This window comes from Diabrotica undecimpunctata, chromosome 1 (genome assembly GCF_040954645.1).
Source record: "Diabrotica undecimpunctata isolate CICGRU chromosome 1, icDiaUnde3, whole genome shotgun sequence".
NCBI classification, from domain to species: domain Eukaryota; kingdom Metazoa; phylum Arthropoda; class Insecta; order Coleoptera; family Chrysomelidae; genus Diabrotica; species Diabrotica undecimpunctata.
The window spans coordinates 150,314,810-150,331,023 of NC_092803.1; the positions used below are offsets into that span (position 1 = coordinate 150,314,810).

General features: G+C 33.1%; 1 protein-coding gene across 1 annotated transcript in view; it reads right to left on the reverse strand.

Annotated features, from left to right (window-relative positions):
• LOC140432361 (ATP-binding cassette subfamily G member 4-like) overlaps positions 1–16,214 on the reverse strand; it is a 168,063-nt gene that overhangs the window by 10,126 nt on the left and 141,723 nt on the right. The window contains exons 8-10 of the mRNA XM_072520209.1: positions 14,002–14,265; positions 11,238–11,338; positions 5,897–6,052 (exon numbers count right to left, since the gene is read on the reverse strand). Coding sequence (XP_072376310.1) covers positions 5,897–6,052; positions 11,238–11,338; positions 14,002–14,265 — 521 coding nt within the window. The remainder of the gene's footprint in view (positions 1–5,896; positions 6,053–11,237; positions 11,339–14,001; positions 14,266–16,214) is intronic.

Here is a 16,214-nt window from a genome sequence, read left to right on the forward strand (position 1 = left end):
ATATTTAGGTAATCTCGGAAGAAGAGGTTCCTTTAATATTTTTTTGTAGGTATTAATAATACATCATCGATCCATCTATTTTCTCCACCGCAGTGTAAAATTATAATTCTCTGTCCTGTCATGTAGGTAAGATGTTTCTCCTATAGTCTTGTAGCAGATTGCTTTGGACACTCTGATAAACATGTTTCTACAATTGCTTCTGATTTAGACAATTTAGAACACAATTCTTCATAAACATGTTTCAGCATATGTTTGGATGGTATCATCAGAGAGGTATTGAAAATGTCGCTTACATTTTACTACACGGCTTTGTAAAGATATTCCAATTGATTAGAGGGTTCCGCTGGCTCTTCAGCTGCAGAAGTTAGTTTTATAAAAACTAACTTCTGTTTTTTTCTTCAAAAAAAAAACATTAAACGTTTACATCTATGGTTCCTGAGTTGAACTTTTTTTATACTTCATTTCCATCATATTGATAGCTGAAAGCATTATAATTGACGCTCGAACTTCTTGTGCGATATATATGTATATATATATATATATATATATATATATATATATATATATATATATATATATATATATATATATATATATATATATATATATATATATATATATAGATTTTTCAAACCATGATTCACAAATTGAACCCTCCTATCCTCATAATAATCTAGATTCACGTCTTTATTTTTTTTACAGATATTAATAATAAATCGTCGATGCATCTATTTTCTACACCGCAGTGTAAAATTATAATTCTGTCCTTTATTGGGCGGTAATGAATTAGAACACTTTTTGTTATTATTCGTCCAACTTTTTTCGCGGTGTCATGAATACCATACCAGGTTTCATCCAAATAAACAATATTTCGTTTAAAAATAAAGTTTAAAATAATATAAAATATTATACCTGCCTACCCAATTGTAAACCACTGGACGGTCGAAACGAAATTTATTGGGATAAACTAGTTTATGGTTTCGGTTGCTCAGGCAAAAATTGTTATCTTACGCAAAGAATGCATCGATGATAACTTTATCTGAGCGACTGTACATATTTTACCAGGCTCATCTAAATGTAAATATCGATGAGAATATTAAAACTTTGTATTATTATACATCTTAGTCATTGATAATTTTGCAGTTAATAACTACTCCTGGTAGAGTACTTTTATTTTATTTTTTATTGTCTGCTTATATTACAGATAAATATATTTTTACACAGTCTCACCGAAATACGAGGCGACTATGCGCCGATTTATAATTTGAATCCACGTCATTCGTCTAGAGGCAGAAATCCCTTCGTGAAAACGGTCAGAGTAAAAAGTACAATAAAAATAAAATAAGGACGCCAAGAAGCAGAAATATGCATATCAGCGAATGATGGTATGCTGTAATGAAATCAAACCTTAACTTTCTATTTTATTAAACAACATAATTGTTTATAGGGGATGGCCAAAAAATATTTTAATTTTTAAATTAAATAATTTATACAACAAGAGGTATGTATGTAATTTATTTAATACAATCACTCTGTATATACTGAAGAAAAATATATGAAAAAATGATGTCAAACAACTAATAAACAAAAGGGAAACCTGGCTTGGAATAGGAGCTTCGATGAGGTTTTTACATGGCAAAGATATTTTAATTTTTTACGAAATTAATTTATAACTGCCCTTACAGACATTTTCCAAATAAAAATGATCGTAATTTGCCAAATGAATACATATTATTTTCTGCAAGATGGTGCAGTTATTTTTTTAAAATATGTTTTCCTATGAGATGAATTGGTAGAAGAGGAACAATAGAGTGCTAGAGTGGAACAAATTTAAATAATTGAATGTCATTCATAATTTAAAAATAAAAATCGACCTATTTCGAAAGTGGTCTAGTCTCAAAAAAGGGTTTAATCATCTGTAGAGTTAACATTAAACTCAACATACTTTTTATATAAGGACGAAATATACCAAAAAATGGATGGATATGCAATGGGTGCAAGTATTTCTAGTGTCATTGCTGAACTGGTTCTGGAAGATTTAGAAGAATCCACCATGTGTCATTTAGATTTCAGTTTACTATAAAAATTGAACAACATAATAAAATAAATTTTCTGGATATCACCTTACATCGCAATAATAACACAGTGGTTTACATAAGAAACATGGTCTTCACGATATCTCAACTATAAATCTCATCATCTATTCTCCCATAAAAAGTCTGTAATTATAAGTTTTGCTGATAGATATATAAAACTAACAGATCCAGAATACAGACCAACTCAATAATAATATATAATTATAATAATAATAATGGATAAACAGGTTGATAATTTAAGAACTTATTTTCAGGTGCAGGCTGAGACATCTACCTTACATCGAGCAATTTGCGCAGTAGATGACACAACGCCGCTAAAACTGAGGGAACAACAAATGAGCATAAACCATCTGACTAAGCAAGAAAAAATGCGCACCTGGATGAGTAAACCTCTGCATGGGCGACATCTCAATGAGATCAGCCAAGAATATGTCGACAATACAGCGTCGAACTACTGGTTGATATCAGGAAAGATGTTTCCCGAGACTGAGGATTTCCTACTTGCCATTCAGGATCAGGTCATACCAACTAAAAATTACCTGAACTATATTGTTAAAGATCCTCAAGTCCAAAATGACAAATGCCGATATGTATGACAAGCCCAAGAAACCATCCAACATCTTACCGGGAGCTGCCAGGCGTTTGTCGGAACTGATTATAAAGAACGCCATGACTTAGTAGGAAAAATTATCCACCAAGAACTAGCTGACAAACTGGGACTTCTCCAAACCGACAATCTTTCTTATTATCAATATCTCCCTGACAGAATGCTTGAAAATGACAACTACAAGCTATACTGGGACCGCACTGTGCTCACAGACCAACCAGTGGCACATAATAAACCGGATCTTATACTAGTTAATAAACTTACCACGCAAACAACGCTTATTGATGTGGCGATACCTAACACCAATAATTTTCGTGTTAAATACAACGAAAAGATCGCCAAGTATAGAGATCTAGAAATACAAATTAGGAGACAATGGACAATGGAAAGTACCCAGACAGTACCTATTATTCTATCTACTACTGGTGTTATTCCCAAAAACCTCCTAGCGAACATAAAACAGCTGGGTCTAAATGAACATCTTTATAAGGCCATGCAGAAAGCTGTACTCCTCGCGACGTCCAGGTGTGTACGAAAATTTTTGGGAGATACTCCAGCAAACCAAGTCACCTAGGGCTCCATAACACGGAAAGAGTCCCACCAGAGCTCAATCCTTTTGATACCGTAGGTATCTGGGATGAGTGAATTTTCCCCTTAGATTGAGTGTGAGCCGTATGGCTAAATCTGGATAATAATAATAGACTATGTCGACAATATAGCGTCGAACTATTGGCTGACATCAGGAAAGATGTTCCCCGAAACAGAAGGTTCATTACTCGCCATTCAGGATCAGCTTATACCCACCAAAAATTACCTGAAATATATCGTCAAAGACCCTCAGGTCCAAAACGACAAATGCCGATATGGATGTCAAGCCCAAGAAACTATCCAACATCTTACCGGGAGCTGCCAGGCATTTGTTGCAACTGAATATAAGGAACGGCATGACTCAGTAGGGAAGATCCTCCATCAAGAGATAGCTTTTAAACTGAGACTGTTACAAACAAACCATCTCCCATATTATCAATACGTTCCTGAGAGTATGCTTGAGAATGACAACTACAAGCTATACTGGGATCGCACTGTGCTCACAGACCAAACTGTAGCACATAATAGACCAGATCTCGTGCTAGTTAATAAACTAACAAGACAAACAACGCCAATCGATGTGGCGATACCTAACAACAATAATCTACGTGTTAAGTACAACGAAAAGATCGCCAAAATCGCCGTGGAAATACAAATAAGGAGAAAATGGAGAATGGAAAGTACCCAGACGATACCTATTATTCTTTCTACCACTGGGGTCATTCCGAAGAACCTCCTAGAAAACATAAAAAAGCGGGGTCTAAATGAACATCTATATAAGATCATGCAGAAAGCTGTGCTACTTTCGACGTCCAGATGCGTGCGAAAATTTTTGGGAGATACACCGACGTACCAAGTCACCTAGGACTCGATAACATGGAAAGAGTCCCACCAGAGCTCAATCTTTTTGATACCGTAGGTATCTGAGATGAGTATATTTTCCCCTTAGAGGGAGTGTGAGCCGTATGGCTAAATCTGAATAATAATAAAAAAAGCAAAAAATGCCATTCTAAATAATGCATATCCCAAACATCTAATCGAAACTATTTTCAAATCAAGACTAAATAAATTTTATAACAATACAAATAAGAATAAACCCAACAGTCTCAATACTACGTATACAACTCTTCCATACATAAAAGTTTATTCTAACAACTAACGAATCTTTTAGCTAAACATAACATAACTATGGCTCATAAAGGCAACAACCTTTTAAATAAATCCACAAGGAATCTACGTTCCTGTATTTGGCTGTATACCTTATATTAAAAAATTAATTAAAATCCTTTGTAAAAGGTATATATTTAAAAACCCAAACGGGCTGTGTTAGACAAAACGTTTTCGGAATACATCATTCCATCATCGGTGTCCCAGAAAATATGTAACCACTTAATTAAAAAGAACATGAAGTTAAAATTTTTGACCAAGGTTAAAGAAAAGTGTGGTTAATACTTACTAGGAGTACATGAATGTAGCCACTAAATATATGGGTAAAAACCCGTTAACAAATAATTAGTTACATTTGTTCGACATTATATCTTATAAATACTTATGATGTTAAAGTTACCGTTGGATTAGGTAACATGGCGACATATGACTCCACGTTGAAGTTGCAAGTCCTGAGACGGTGTGTCTACGAGGACTTTATGGAAGCAACTGATTGAAATGACAATGTTGACAAGTTAGGACGGAAGTCGTAACAGAGTAGTCAATATAACTGTATGTGTCTACTTAAGACAAAAGCCAACGTTATTTAAAATTGTTAGAGTAAAAAATTTTTAAATTAATATAACAGTATCAACCATCAGTGTTTTAAATTTATTTTAAAATTAGTTATATGAGATGAAATGTAGAGAAAAGATTGTGTGGTTATAGTTAGGCAACCAACTATACATGTGTGTGGTCCAAATTCCAAAGAAACTATGTAATGCTACAAATATACTATACAATATGTGGGAACTAATTAGGTTCCACTAACGTGAAAAGTTAGTTACGTTAATTCTATATAGTGATTATTTGCATATAATTTGCAACTATATTTGCTAGGAAAACAACAAAAAACTGACATATTTGTGTACAGTGTCAACTTAGTTCTCATCAATAGTTGGTACAGATTTTGTAGATACCTGAATCGGGTATCTGATGAGCGATTCCGCATAATTCAGTTTCTAAATTAATTGATCTTGCGTCAAGAATGAATGCCATTCTAATAGGTGATTTGATATTGGCCGTGACTCTATATCAGTGTGGTAATCGGTTAAAGTGAGTGTTTAGGACAGAAATAATGTTGTATGAGCAAATTAATTGAAGTGGCTCTTTGTAAAGTTGGCCAGATGGTACAAAAAGTTACCAACGGCGAATGAGTAAACAAAAAGAATTACTCAGCATAATCAAAGAAAGGAAAATACAATACTTAAGTAATGTGTTGAGAGGTGAAAATTGCCATTTGGATCGCCAACCTTCGAAAGGAGACGGGAGGATAATAAAAGATATTAGACAGATCGACCAAAAAATGATTATGACTAGTTTTTTGTTTCTTTTTTTTTTTAAACCATTGTGTACGTAGTAGTGATAGTCATGCTTTAATAATTTTAAATAATCTTACCAGTATACCACAATTGGCACCAATTGCATATCCTAATCCCTGAGAACAAAATCCGACGTTGATTGCAATTATAGTAAACATAAAGAATCGTTCCCATTCTATTGGTTGGCCCGTCATGAAAAATACTATTGTTATGAATATCATTCCATAACCAACCTAAAAAAATGCTGAATTAAAGTAAGTAAATTTTAACTTTTATATTCTATAATCATTAAATAAAAAATACTTTTGTTTCGACAGTGACAATAAAAAGTAGATGGATTATCGAATTTATGCTTTATAGATGTTGTATTGTCAAAGTCACTTCTACTTCTCAAGCCATGCTGTTGTACATTTGGCAACGATAAAGCTAGAGGCCAGTTTAATAGCTGATTTGTATTATGTTTTAATCGTATATTATATTCCATATTTCTGTCAGAAACTAAAGCAAGCAACAAGGGTAAACATTTTTTGGTAACGTTAATTACGTGAATTGTGAGTCGTTGGATCACAATCACGGTAAGTTATGTTTTTGTCATTCTGTACATTTAACCTCTAAATAAAGTTACACCAGGAAAAGTAAAACAGATACCCTTGAAATTTCTGAGATTGGTAGTGGATGTCGTGGCAGGCAACGGCCATACCACACTGAATATACCCATGATACTATAACTAACAAGATAAGTCAACGCGCATGTTCTTGCATCTCTCTCGCACACCTGTGACGTAAGCCCGAGACAACTTTAATGACGCCAAGTTAAATGCTCTATCTGTTGCTATCTTGTGTGCTTCAAAACGTAGTGAATGATACTTTTATTTATTCATTGATGTAGTAAATACTTTGTATATTATATTGTTATATAAATTTTGTTGTGAAAACATTCAGTTTACTGTTTTAATACCACCTAATTTATTTATCGTACTCTACTTCCTCTCGACTACCTGTAGCTACTTTATAAAGAAGACTAATTATTTGGTTGTCATAATGTATTGTGCAGTGGTGGGTTGTTTAAACAATTATAATAAAAAAAGTAAAACTTTTTCGAAGTGTCGTTTTTTTTGTGTTTCCTAGAGACAAACAAATGCGTAAAGTATGGGTCTTCAAGTGTTTTCAGCGAGACAAATTGCATGTAGAAACCGCGAGAATATGATCAAAACATTTTACAGAAGCTGATTATTGTTTAAAAGAAAAACTCTTGAGATTGCCTGACAAACAATGGAATATTACTACTAATAGTATAATTAATTATGAAATTGTCACTAAAGAGATCTTTTCTTCGCTAAACCTTCCTAGTGGTGATACAGAAATTAACCCTGAAGATATAATTGACAGTCATCAAGATTTTATTAATTCGAATATAAAAGACCTGGAATGGGATGGATTGGAAAATTTAGCCGGTTTCATTGCATTTAAGTTACAAAAAAAGAAATACTTGGATATATTCCGGACGCTAATGATAAATCGTTTACTTGGGTAAACCACGTTTCTGAGGGCAGAAACCAACTCAAACCTCTAGTTAGCTACTCAAACCAACACTGGAATTTGTAACTAAATGTAGGGAACTGGAACCTATTTTTCGTAGTTATTATGGAGACACATTAAAAATAACAAAAAATTATTTAAAAAAACTTAATAGAAACTGCAAAATATGGAAATGTTAGCGAAGATGTAAAATTACTTTTTTTAGATGTAAAATGTATTTTAAAATACAAATTCTAAATAAAAATATTAAAGATAATTACAATATCCGCAAGAGAAAAATCATAAAGATTGTAAAATAAATGTCTAAATGATATTCATAAAGTCTAAAGTATGACCTGCTTTTCCTTTGTGGTTCAAATTCTTTACATTTTACCGGTCTTTTATATTTAATTTATGTTTTGTAGCAATATTTATTTTGTTTGTAATATACACAATCAAATCGTAGATTCATATATTTCTTTAATTAATTTTACAAATTACTTATTAATTTTCAAACCACGGTTTCACTGAAAGTAACTAGTTATGACTTCTTAGTGCAAGATATGGCATCGAGGTATACTTACCGTTAACAGTTTAAGTTTCGAAGTTGTTCATTACAATAATGGAACAACGTTGCCATATGATGCATCGTTAAAATAAGATACACACAAGTCCCCTGACTTTGTCTCGCTATTACGTCATGCGAAAAGTCGATTAAAATTAGAACGGCAAGTGAGCATATCTTGTTTGTTATAATATGGAATATACCGGTTCTCGCCCGATCACCGAAGTGAAGCAGTGTCGGGTGCGGTGAATACTTGGATGGGTGATGTCGTGGCAACTATTTTTCCAACGTACCTAAATACTCTGAAGATAAGTAAGTATCCAGACTCCATAATACAACAAGCCCTTCAACGCAATGCAAAGAAAATCGATGATTTTCTTAAAAGTAAGTTTATTGTGAATTATGACATTTTTAGAAATAAAGTTAATTGGCATTTAAAGGATACATACAAAGTGAAATCGAAGAGTGGCGGACAATGGCGTTTGGTTTTTTATTTTAACTCTTGATACCTAAAGTGGTTTTGATATTGGCCATTAAACTCTATATCAGTATGGTAATCGATTAAAGTAAGTGTTTGCGACAGAAATAATGTAGTATGAGCAAATTAATTAAAGCGTGTCTTTCTAAAGTTGACGGGTCTTAGCTGTAGAATTTGTTGGTGAATTATAAAAAAATTACATTTACAAAAATTTACAGTATATTTTATCTGGAGCTTTATGTCTTTATGTGTGCTTGTATCTTTTGAAATAAAATAAGATATGTTGTATATTCGCCATCGGCTTATACGAGGATAGATTGATATTAAACTAGCCTTTGATAAATGGCACTACTTGATACCGAATTGGTTTCGGTGTTGACATTTGCCATTCATGACATGACGTCTGTCAAAATTTTAAGTCTTAAAAACAATAAGTTTGGTTTTTACAGCCATCGAAAGCAAGCAAATTTTGTGTTTTCGGAGAAATGGAAAAAGAGTATCGTTCGGTGATTAAGTTCCTCCACAAAAAGGGTAAAACGAATGTGCAGATCAAAGCGGACCTGGACGAAGTTTATGGTGAGCTTGCACCTTCGTTAGCAACAATAAAATTTTGAAAAGCTGAATTTTTTCGTGGTCGTACGAGTGTTTTTGATGATGAGCGTCCCGGGAGGCCAAATGAAGTCGCCACGCCGGAAATGATCAACAAAGTCCCTGACATGATTATGGCAGATCGTCGAATTAAGCTCCGCGAGTTAATAGAGGTCCTAAACATTTCCTACGAACGCGTAAACATTATCATCATTTGGACATGAAAAAGCTATCCGCGCGATGGGTGCCGCGTTTGCTGACAATCGATCAAATGCAAAAACGTGTGACCACTTCGGAGACGCTTTCGGCGATGATACAGTGCAATCCGAACGATTTTTTTCGCCGATTTATCACCGTTGATGAAACCTGTGTGCATTATTTACACACCGGAAACCAAAGAACAGTCGAAACAGTGACTGTTTTCTGGTGAGAAATCTCATAAAATGAAGAACTGATGTCGAAAGAGCTAATGAGGAAACTAATTTCTATAGATGAAAAAATAATAATACATTCGAATTATAAATTATATTTTGAGGATTTCATTTTACAATACCAATTATAATAAAAATAGGATTATAGAAAACAAAAATGGCGAACTATGAATACAAGTTAGAATAGAATATATCTATTTCCACAATCACAACTTATTAATAACAAAATATTGAAATGAGAAAATGTCATATAGCCTGGGATCCCACTGTAGGATCACTACGTTCATCACATAGTTAGTCAAACACAAATTTTTACATACATTTAAAATTGGTAGAATCTATCTATATAAAAAGCTAGGATGGCAAGTCACACTGTTTGTCCAATAAGGTAACTACGCCACCTAGGAAAGAAATCTGAACTACCAACATCTACCAAAATTAAATATAATTAAATAAAAACTATAAAAATGCTGTTGAGACATTTTGGCATTGGAGCGTGTGATGCGTTAAATGAAAGGGAAGTATGTAAAGAATATATTAGGATAGAAAAAACAAACAAAGCGACTACCAAAAGGGCACTATACAGTATCTTCATTATTAATGCACGTATAGCGACATACGAGATATCATAGAGCACTATGAATACAAATATTTACTATAAGACAAATTTTGATTTATTGACTTAAAAAAGGTCTCTGGCTAAGTACTAATAAACAACTAATCGAATCCTAACATGCGACATAGAAAATGAAAGGGAAGGATATAACGAATATATTCAGATAGAAAAAATAAACAAGGCGACTACTAAAAGGGCACTATTCAGTATCTTTAATATTAATGAAAGTATAGCGACATACGAGATGTGATAGGGTGCTATGGATAAAAATAGATTTACCTTAAGACAAATTTTGATTTATTGACTTAAAAAAGGCCTCAGGCTAAGTACAAAATTAACAACTGATCGAATCCTAACATGCGACATAGCAAATGAAAGAAGAGGATATAACATGACAAGTCGGAAGTGTAAAGTGATCATACTGATTGGATTGGATCGTCTCATATACTGATAATAGCTTGCCAGTCAAAAAGTATTATAGTAAGTACATGTTATTGCTTGTCAAACCAGTGTCGTTGCGCCCTAACTTTGTTTGATGGGAGTTTGATGAACTACGATATTGACGTAGTGATCCTGCTGTGGAATCTTATACTAATATGAATGTAAGATATATAGAGTTACGCAGACTCCCTACAAGACATTTCAAATTCATCCATACAATAAAGTCCAATACTTAAAGTGAACTCGTAAATTTCTTTTTTGAAAGAGTGGTAGGTGCTCATTTTACAAAATCTACTCGGCATCATATTGAGAAGTCGCAGGATCATACATTCGACTCTTTATAATGAATTGGAAATAATTAAGAATAAATTGATGGAATATTTTAAATCTTACAACAGCAGCATTTTTTGCCAAATCTATTGCGCATTTACCTAGGAGTGAATACAAAATTGGAACCGTGGACATGCGAGAGTGAACCTACTGATTCTTTATAAACCAATATTCTGTGTCCACGCCTCGTTTGCTTATGACATAAATAAAAATAACAAATCTTAGAGTATTTGTACGGAGAGTGAATTTAGAAGAAAAAAATCGCTTGTTGAGTTTGTTAACCCAATGTTCCTTTTGTGTTTTCTGTAGTATATGTGTGTATGTGTTGGATAAATGCCTTCTTTTTATATAAAGTCAGCTTATTTTCCAGTATCTAAGATAAGTGCCGATCCGAAAAATAATTTCTGTTTAATCAATAGTAAAATTTTGTATAGCATAATAAAGTACTTACCAACATTGGAATGTTTACTATCGTACTAGCCAGAAAATAGGGCTTTAAGCTAAACCATCGATTAAAATACTCTCTTTTTAGTAGTTTGACTTCAATCGGAACTGAAAATAAACAAAATAAATGTGAGAATACGGGATTGAATGCTTTCAAATTGAATGGGGCATAAAACCTGTATCACAACACGCGTCTCAATATAACTAACACCAAATCTAAACTTACATCAAATATATTTATTTCGAAATTATAAACAAAAACAAAAAACAGCAAAACGAAGCAAATTCGATAAAAACCAATCAAGGAATAAAAGAAGGTTGTAGTATATCACCCAAGTATATACATGTAGTATATTACCTGTAATCAAACGACAAGGGAAAAAGCTTCAAATAATTACTCAAGGAAAAGTGGTTAGTGCAGAAAATATGGTCGTGCTCATGAGTTCCGAAGATGTCCAGCATTTGGTAAACTGCGCAATAAGTGTTTGTATTACAACCATTTCGAGAAAATGTGTAACAACATGATCAAACAGAAGTTAATGAGATTTAAGAAGTAGATATGGACAGTGAACAGGAAGAATTTATGGTAACATCAATTGAGGTAAATGAAATAAAAGGAAATAAGGAATGGTCTGAAAGGTTATTAATTGAGCAATATGGAATATACTTTAAAATAGATACAGGTTCACAAGTAAACAGTATATGAATCTACTTTTTGAATAAAATCAATAGCAATGATGAAACTAATCAGTGAAAAATGAGGTTAGAAGCTTATGGGGGATTTAAAATAAAACCTGTTCCTGTTGGTATTACATATTACACTAAAATGTTTATTTAAAAGGAAAATATTTCAACTAGAATTTGGTATAGTTAAAGATGTTTAGATTTAGATTTGATGCAAAGAGCAGATAACATAGATTTAAATATAACAAAAGATGACTTTATTAAACAAAATATTGATGTATTCATTGGATTAGGTAAATGTCCTTAAAAATGCAAACTAAAACTCAAAGAGAATTTTGTTCCCGTGCCTAAGCCCCGGCAAAGGGTCCCTTTAGCTATTAAAGAGAGATTAAAAAGTCAACTGTTAGATTTAGAAAAACATGGCATTGTAATTAAAGGTGAAATTTTTTTAAAGTTATAGTTCCGGATTCTTTGCGGTATAGAATGTTAAAGTTGCTTCATGAAACGCATTTTGGGGTTACAAAAACACAGCAAAGAGCGAGCCAGTTGTTGTTCTGACCAAATATGAATAATGACATAGTGGATTTGGTTAGAAATTGTGTTGATTGTGAGAAATATCAGGGAAATAGCGGCTGATACTTGTGAAATAGAAGAAGATCTTATTTAATCGTAATGGATTATCTCACAAAGTGGATTGCAATTGTTCCGTTGCAGGCCAAAACATCCCAGTCAATAATAAATTCGTTTAAGACTATGTCGTATCTGATAATATGCCTTTTGGCTCTAAGGAATGTCGAGAATTCTCTAAGGAATTGAAATTTAAATTTGTTACATCTAGCCCTAGATATTCTAGAGCAAATGGTAGGCATGGCAGGCAGAACGAGCCGTCCAGATAGCAAACAAATATTTTCAGAAAGTGTGAAGATCTTCAGTTAGCCTTATTAGAATATAGGAACACACCGCTATTAGGATCAGATAAATGTCCAGCATAACTCTTGAATAATCGTAGACTTAGAGTTAAACTTCCAGTTTTACATGAAAAATATTTACCAGAACTGGTAGACCTAAAACGTAAAAAGAATAAATTGGATAATAAAAGAAAATTGTACAAGCACTACTATGGTAGAAATACAGCTATAAAAGAAGAATTAAGTGTATGGGATAATGTGGTTATAAGAGAAGATGGGCAATGGAAACCTGCTGTGGTTAGACGATGTTTGAAAGAGCCAAGATCATATGTCGTTGAGAAAGAAAATCGGACACTGGCAAGAAAAAATAGCTATGACTTGAGACCATCTAATAATATGTCTAAACATCATATTAACCTAGCAGATGATTTTGATCGCAATCAGAATGACAGGCCTTCAACATCAACGGTCTGTGAGAGTGAAATACCGAATCAGTTTCCTACCAGAAGTAAAAGATTAATTAAACCTCCATCTACATATAATGACTTCGAGATGTACTAGTTGTGTAATTAGTCTTTATTTTAGAATGTTTTTTATTTTTAGTTCATTATTGTAAGTTCTATGTTTTATTAGAAGGAAAATATGTAATGAGACTAAATAGCTCATAAATGTAAAGTCATGACAGAAATATGACATGGGACCGGCGGCACGAGGTCTCATGCCAAAAATAGAGGCTAAGCATTTTAGAATAGATTATCGTTATACAAGAAAGTAATAAAGATGTTAAAGAAACAGTTCAGTACTAAACATTATTACATATCCAATGTACCTTTTTTTATTAGGAATAGGCCTCAATTTTATTTTAAAATAAGTTTATTTGGCGTTTCGAGTTCCATTATTTATTGTACTATTCCACGTATTATTTTTATTGGACTTGTAAATCAGTTTTTATCATATAACTTAATTATAAATAAACATAATTGCATGTTTGTCTTTCTGATTAGGTTGAATCAATATGTGGGCAAAAATGTCCAACACTGATATATATATATATATATATATATATATATATATATATATATATATATATATATATATATATATATATATATATAATATATAAATAATATATAATATATAAAAATTTTTATGTTTTACGAAAAAAAAAAAAATACATACACAGTAACACTGGCGACATCACATGAGTATACACGAAAAACACGTTAATCGTTACACAATATTTAAATATAGGTAGAACTTGACTTGCTTCATTTCCAATCTGGTAAAATATTCCACCGACTAACGAAGCCGACAGGACGTGATGGAAGAATTGTATGGCCCACATGGATTTATTTCTTTTCATCTGTAAAGCCATGCGACATAAAAGCACGGTGAATTGTGTCCAGAAAGATGTTGGGTATTCTATGTCATGGACATTCATACCTAAAACAAAGTACATATGCAACATGTATATCTAACAGGATGGTTATATTTAAACTAGAATACAAATTTTAATTAAAAAATCCTTCATAAAAAGGTATATTTATTTAAAAGAAACCTTTCGGGCTATATTATAAAACGTTTTCGGAATGACTATTCCTTCATCAGTGCTGCTACCTGGAAAAAGTATTTCCACTTCAACTAAGACAAACGTAATGTTAAATTTTCACTTAGGTTAAAGCAAATTGGCTAACGTATAACTCCCTAATTGAGGTTGCTGGCCCTCAGAGGTACTCTCTATAAGAACCTTAAGTTACAACTAATCAAAATGACATTTCAGGATGGATGCATGAACAAAACAGTCTATCTAGCCATTGTGCATAATTAAATATGTGCATAGATAAAAAAATTTACTTTTTACAGTATCAGACAACAATATGTTGTGGTTAAAGTTAATCTACCCTAGCAAATCGAGGATGAACTGAAAACATAATAAGGACCTACATGTTTTAAATCAACATTTCATCCTCTTTGGCTCGACAATCTGCTGTGGATCCTAGCCTGCTCTAAGATTAGTATCCATTCTGTTCGGTTTCTTGCCATCTTCTGATCTTAGTATCCCTAACTCGGTCTCAACTCCATCTAACTACCTAATTCGCGGTCAGTTTAGTTGTCAGGCATTCGTATTATGTGTCCAGGTCCAGCACATCTTAGTCGATGTGTTTTTACGCCCGAGCATCTTACGCTCGAATATGAGGACCGGCCTCAGCAGTGTTTTGAATATATTAATTTTAGTTTTTCTTTGGATATTTCTTGACTGAAATTGTTTTTGGAGTCCATAGTATGACCTATTTGTAACGTTTAGTCGTTTTTTAATTTCTTCGCTTATTTTATTGGTAGTAGTCACTAGCGAGCCAAGGTATGTGAAACAGTCAACACGTTCAAAGATATGACTTCCAAATGCTGTTTCCTGTTCCTCATTTACTATAAGAACCTTAGTAACAAACATGTACTTGGTTTTGTCTTCGTTGATGACTAAACCGACATGTTTCGCCACTGTTTCCAATTCTAGGAAATATTGCTCAACATTTTGCATGCTACGCCTTATTATGTCAATATCATCAGCGTATGCTAAGATTTGTATCGATCTATTGTAAATATTACCGCCGTATCTAATTCGTGTCTCGGACTGTCTTTTCCAAGACAAAGTTAAATAGGAGGCAAGCCAGGTATCCCCTTGTCAGAGTCCATTCTTTATCTCAAAGGATCGAGAATTTTCTCCCTGTATCCTAACGCTGGCTTTAAGTTAGATATTGTCATTCTATTCCGTTAATCGGATAAGTTTTTCTGGTATACCAAACTCACGCATTAATTGGTATAGTACTATTTCTTGACACTGTCGTATGCGGCCTTGAAGTCGACTAATAGGTGATGGGTTTCAATGTTAAATTCTAATGTTTTTTTAAGGATCTGTCTTATTGAATGTCTGAATATCTAGTCAATTGTTGATTTTTCTGGAGTAAATCCGGCCTAGTATTTTTCAACTATGCCAACTGTGTAAACTTGTAGCCTCTCGTAATATTTGCTAGTATTTTGTAAGCAGTTGTTAACAGAGTTATACCTCTGTAGGTGTCACACTGGAGCTGATCGCCTATTTTATGTAATTTGCATATCACGCCTTGAGACCATTCACACGACATGATTTCATTTTGCCAGACAAGAAGTAAAAGATCAGTTCCTGGTGCTTTATTATTTTTAAGCTTTTTAATGACCTGGACAACATCCACAGTGGTAGGTGATCTTTCGTTTGGGTTAAATAGATTCTAATCATTTCGGACTGCTACGGTGTTATCTGCTTCTTCGATATAATAGCCGTTAAATTTTGCGTCGAAAAATTCAACCCATCGCATCGGTTCAAGATTGAGGTCGTATCACTTAGATTATTTTCTTCT